General features: G+C 36.8%; 1 protein-coding gene across 1 annotated transcript in view; it reads left to right on the top strand.

Annotated features, from left to right (window-relative positions):
* The first annotated feature begins 885 nt into the window (after window positions 1–885).
* FARSA (phenylalanyl-tRNA synthetase subunit alpha) overlaps window positions 886–6,000 on the top strand; it is a 15,746-nt gene continuing 10,631 nt past the window's right edge. Inside the window, exon 1 of the mRNA XM_026716733.2 lies at window positions 886–1,121. Coding sequence (XP_026572518.1) covers window positions 936–1,121 — 186 coding nt within the window. The 5' untranslated portion in view covers window positions 886–935. The remainder of the gene's footprint in view (window positions 1,122–6,000) is intronic.

Genomic DNA, 6,000 nt, shown 5'->3' with positions numbered 1-6,000 from the left:
ACCAGCACTGATCTGCAGCATGCCAGAAACTGGGCCCCGCAAACTAATGAAACCCCATCTGTAGAATGCAAGCAGCACATCAAACCACACTCCCTCCAGTCACAGAAAAACCTCTCTCCAAGGAACTGGTTCCTGTTGCCCAAAAGCTTGGGGGCTACTGCCCTGTAGCATTCAGAAAGTGCCTGTCCAGTCTCTTCTTAAGAACCTCAAGTGATGAAGCGCCCACACCTTCTGGAGGCAAGCTGTTTCACTGGTTAATTGTCCTCGCAGTTAGGAAGTTTCTTCTTAATTCCAGGCTGTTTCTCTGTTTGATTAGTTTCCATCGTTTCTTGACCTGCCCTCTGGTGCTTTGGAGGGCAAGACAAAAAACAATGGATGGAAACTTATCAAGAAAAGAAGCAACCTAGAATTAAGGAGAAATTTACTAACTGTGAAAGCAATTAACCAGTGGAACAGCTTGGCTTCAGAAGTGATGTAACTTACAAGGAAACACGAGAGCTTTTAAAGAAGCGGGCAATCAACAAAGGAAATGTATGCCTTTCACGTGAGCGAGGAATTTTTGTGTGTGGCTGTTTTTGTACGAAAGTCACTTTTTAATGCACAGTAACGAAATATTGCACTGTATACTATATGCTTTATCTGAGACTGTGTACATTTAGCTTCTAAATACGGATATTTAGCTTGCTTGGCGAGTGCCCAACCGTGTGAAATGAAAAACGGAAACGATCATTTTTGAAGCATTAACTCCTGAAATACTTCCCGCTCTGAGGATAAGGTGGGCGACTGCGCATCTATAGGCCGCCGGTTTTCGTGGAAAAAAGCCGGCGATTCTGTGGCAAAGGAGGCTACGCAGTCCACTTTTTAAAAATTGTGCGCTAGTCATTACTTCCGCTTCCGGTCACCACCGGAAGTTCTCGTTGGAGTTGGTCGGGAACATGTCTCCCACCATGGCGGCAGCCGCGACAGGCCCTGATTCAGCAGCAGAGTTACTCTTACAGCGGCTGGAGCAGGTGGCAGCTGACGGAGAAGCCGGACTCTGCAGCCTGGAAGCAGCAGCAGCGCTTGGCCTGGAACACCAAGTTTTGGTCGGGGCCGTGAAGAGTCTTCAGTCGCTAGGAGAGGTAAGTCGGCAAGAAGGCAGAGTTACCACGCCCGAGTGGCGCCACGCAGGGTAGATGCGGCGCTCAAGCATTTGCGGCAGAAAGGGGCGGGTCTACCTGTTGTCAGCCAATGGAATGTGCAGGCTAAGGCTATGCCGACCAATTTATGGATTGCATGTATGTGGTTGTGCTGTCCAAGGCTACTCAGAATTGTAAAGAAAAAACAAAAACAAAAAAACCTTCAGAAAGCCCTCAAAGCTGTGTTTGTATTTAAACAACGCGCTGTACCACAAACTATTTGCTTTATGCCTTCAAGCCTTTGTCGACTCCTAGAGATTGCCAGGATAAGTCCCTGCAATTTTCTTTCAGAAGTGGGTTGCCAATTCTTTCTTCCTTGGGCTTTGAATGCATAAACTGGAGAACATGTTAAAAAAAAATCCTTCAGTTATAACATCTGTAGTATCACAATGAAATCATGAATTGTGTTTTGTGACTTTCTTTTTTGGACATGCCAGCAGTTGTTTATCTTTGTCTTTGCTGGTGGAAAAGATCCTATGCAGCTGTTGGTGTAGCATTGGATAAACAAATCTGATAAGTGGAAATGAACTTTTATGGCATTAACACAGTCCTTATTGATTGAATTAATAAAGCTATAGCATATGTCTTGATTGAAGGCAGGGGCCTTGACATGACACATAGAATAGGGGAAACTAGGACCCTCAGGCTGCCTTACACTTTGCTTTGCTCCTGGTCCTAGTCAAAAATGAATGGTATACATTTAATAAAATGCCATCAACAGTCCATGTTTCTTGGAGTGGTATTATGTCATGATGGGAGAGAAAGGAAAATAAGGGTCTCTGGTGGATATGGAACATGGAATCATAGGGCTGGAAGGACCTTGGAAGTCTTGTAAGTCAACCTTCTGGTCAAATGGTTTCCAGTCTTTTTTTGAAAGCTTTGAAAGCTTTTTGAAAGCATCAGTGATGATGCACCCACAACTCCAAGAGGCAAGTTGTTCCACTGATTAAATGCTCTCCCTGTCAGAAAATTTATCGTTACTTCCAGGTTGGATCTCTCTTTAGCAAGCTTCTATCCAACTACTTCTTGTCCTGCCTTCTGGTGTTTTGGAGAATTAAGTCAATCCCCTCTTCAGGTATTATTATGTCTATGGAGAGTCTCAGTCATCCAGGTCATGGTTGTCCCAAAGGTGCTTTTTCAGGCAACTGGACTTCCTTGTTTTTATTTGAAGGTTTTTTACTTCCCATACAAGAGCTGGAGAAGCTTCTTGGATGAGAAGCAAAACACCTTAAAAAAACAAAAAGTCCAGTTACCACCTGAAAAAGCACCTTTTGAACAGTTGATGTTATGGCTATACATGTACACAATGCTAAATAGATTGTTATAATTTCATCAGATTCTGAAGTAAGGCCAATATTTTGCTCACCTTTTCCTTGTTAATTTCTGTTGTGATTTTCAAGGGAAGAAGAAATATAGTACAGGTATAGTCCTCAACTTACAACAGTTCATTTAGTGATCAAAGTTACAATAGCACAGAAAAAGTGACTTATGACTGTTTTTCACACAATCATTGCAGCAACACCATGGTCACATGATCAAAATTCAGATGCTTGGCAACTGAGTCATATTTATGATTTTTCTTTAAACAAACTTTATTGATTATAGAACTAAAATATCAAACAGACACAACGCACAGAAAAAAAGGAAAAAAGAAAATGATTAAAAACTAACAATTTTACTATTGACAGTCTATGGTTCCTTATTTGTTATCAATATTGGTGATATATTTACAAATACATCTTATTGTGAATATATAATTACTGCCTCTTTTACATTTTACGTTGTTTACTAATATATTTTCTATTTTTGTTCTATCCAGTCATACCAGCATTCCCAGCTTCTATAATATTCTGATGTTTCTTTTTCCTTAAGTGCTAAGGTTAACTTATCCATCTCTGCACAGGCTATTATCTTCTGAATAACCATTTCCTCTGTTATAATATCTGCTTGTTTCCAACACTGTGCAAAGGTTATTCTGGCTGCAGTAAGAATGTGCAGTATTATATATTTGACTTTTTTAGAAATTTGTCTATTAAATATCCCCAATAAGAAGAATTCTGGTTTTAATTCAATTTTCTCCGCCGTTATTTCCTCTAACCATTTTTTTATTCTATGCCAGTATCTTTGGGCTTCAGTGCAGGATCACCACACGTGAAAGAATGTTCCCTGTTTCTTTTTACATTTCCAGCAATTCGGATTAATGTTAGGAGACATTTTCGCTATTCTCGAGGGGCAAAGATGCCATCTATAAAATATTTTATAGGCATTTTCTTTATATGTTGCTGAATTTGTAATTTTATTATTCCTTGTCCAGACCTTTTCCCATTCTAATAATGTAATGCTACGCCCTATGTTTCTGCTCCAAGCTGTCATGTTGCCTTTGACTACTTCCTCTTCTAATTCCATCTCTAATAAGTAATTACAAAATTGGGTTATTTTTTTTTAATCTGGACCTAATAGGATTTTATCTAATTGTTGTGCCTTAGTATAAATTCCAAAATTTTTCTTGTCCTGGCTATATCTATTTTGAATTTGCAAATAAGCCCACCGGTCTACATGTAGCCCTTGTTCTTGGAGATCTTGCCATGTTTTTAAAGTTCCTTGCGCATCAAGAAGATCTTTGTATTTTATCATTTTATTAAGATTTAGATTATTTGGATGTATCATTGCCTCCATCGTTGAGATCCAGATTGAGATTTTTAAATAATGTATTTTTTTTGTTCCAATTAGCCAATAAGGAATCTCTAATTATATGTCTGTGGAAATACTTCTGCTTAATTTTTCCAGTGTCCCATAAAAATGCGTGCCATCCCCTCTGTAAATCATGGCCTTCTAAAAAGAATATCCTTTTATTTGACCAGTTTACCCACTCTTTCAACCAAAGTAAGGAGGCTGCACTATAGTATAATTCCCAATTAGGGAGTGCCATACCTCCCCTGCTCTTCATATCTTGCATTGCCTTTAGGTTTAAATTTGGTAATTATCTTGTTAAGTTCCACAAAGTAATTTTTATGTATTTTTATTGGTATTGTTTGGAATAAGTAAATACATTTGGGCAGAATGTTCATTTTTATAGTGGCAATCCTCCCTAATAAGGAGATTTGCAATTTAACCCATATCTCTAAATCTTTTTTGACTTGCTGTAATAATTTATTATAATTATTTTCCATTAGAGTTTTGCATTGAGCTGTCAACCAAATTCCTAAGTATTTAACTTTTTTTACTATTTGTAATCCCATTATCCTTTCCAATTTTAGTTTTTGTTTTTCTGTTAAATTTTTAGTTATTAATTTCATTTTTTCCCTATTAATTTTAAGTTCTGTAACTTCCCCAAATTGATCTCACTCTTTCAATAGTTCTTGACCTGTTTCAATTGGTTCCTCTATGAAAAATACCATATCATCTGCAAATGACTGATGTTTATATTCTTCTTTTTTAATTTTTAGTCCCTTTATTCCTGGGTTCTGTCTAATTTGTGTAAGCAATGTTTCCAGGGATAATATGAAGAGCAGGGGAGATAATGGACATCCCTGCCTGACTCCTTTCTCTATTTTTATTGAGCACCTGTAGTCTCCATTAATTATAATATTCGCCTTTTGTGAATCATAAATTGTAGTCATGATGTTTTCAAATTTAGTGCCTAAATTCATATTGTAAATTTGTTGGATTAGGAATTGCCAATTTAGATTGTCCAAGGCCTTCTGTGCATCCAAGAATACAAGGGCTATTTGTTTTTCCGGAGGGGCTTCGTAGTATTCCAAAACATTTAATACTATTCTTAAACTATTCCTAATTTGTCTATTGGGAAGAAATCCGTTTTGATCTTTATATATATATATTCATTCAATTTTTTTTAATCTATTTGCTATAATTGTGATAAATATTTTATAATCAGTATTTAACAGGGAAATTGGTCTATAATTTTGTATGTCGTAAATCTGAATCTTCTTTCGGAATTAGTGATATCAGTGTCTCCTTCCATGAATCCAGCATTCTTGCTGCTAGTAGGACCTCATTATATACTTCCACCATAAGAGGTCCTATTTGTTCTCCTATTTTCTTATAAAGTTCCCCTGGTATCCTATCGGGTCCTGGGGTTTTATTGTTCTTTTGGTTTTCTATTGCTGCTTTTAACTCGGGGCATGTGATGTCTCTAGTTAACATTTCCTTCATCTCCTCCTTGATTATTTTATCTTTAGTAATACCCAAATAGTTTCTTATCATGTCCTCATTTACCTCCTTCTTTTTATGAAGATCTTCAAAAAATTTACATGCAATTTCTTTTTTCTGTTCTATCCCTTGTTGGGCATCCCCGTTCTCATCTATTAATTGGTAGATCAATCTTTTTTGTTTTTCTTTTTTAAGTTTATAGGCCAACCATCTTCTTGGTTTATTGGCCTGTTCAAAAAATATCTGTCAGGCTGTATTCAACGTTGAAACCATTTAGATATTATCTGTTTTTTCAATTTACAAACTTTTGGGGTGTTTTGCAGCTGAATTTCTAAATCTTTGATTCTTTGTTCTAATTTATTTTGTTGAGCATATTTTTCTTTATTTCTTTTAGCAGTGTATGATATCGTTGTGCCTCTTATTATTGCCTTCATTGTATCCCAAATATTCTGTTTCGTAGTTGCCTCATTATTTTCTTTTAAAAAATAGTCTAATTCCTCCTCAGGTTTATTCAAAAATTCTTTCTCTTTAATTAGCTGTATATTTAGGGTCCACCTTTTCCATGGTTTCTTCCTGCCTTTCCACGCTGAATCGGGTTGTGATCTGCCCATTCGTTTGGTAAAATTTCAATCTCTTTTAATTTTTTTACTAA

Source organism: Pseudonaja textilis, chromosome 2 (genome assembly GCF_049901715.1).
Source record: "Pseudonaja textilis isolate UNSWEBS1 chromosome 2, rPseTex1.2, whole genome shotgun sequence".
Taxonomy (NCBI): Eukaryota; Metazoa; Chordata; class Lepidosauria; order Squamata; family Elapidae; genus Pseudonaja; species Pseudonaja textilis.
The sequence above is the reverse complement of the archived record's forward strand: the minus strand, read 5'-3'. Positions and strand labels throughout refer to the sequence as shown.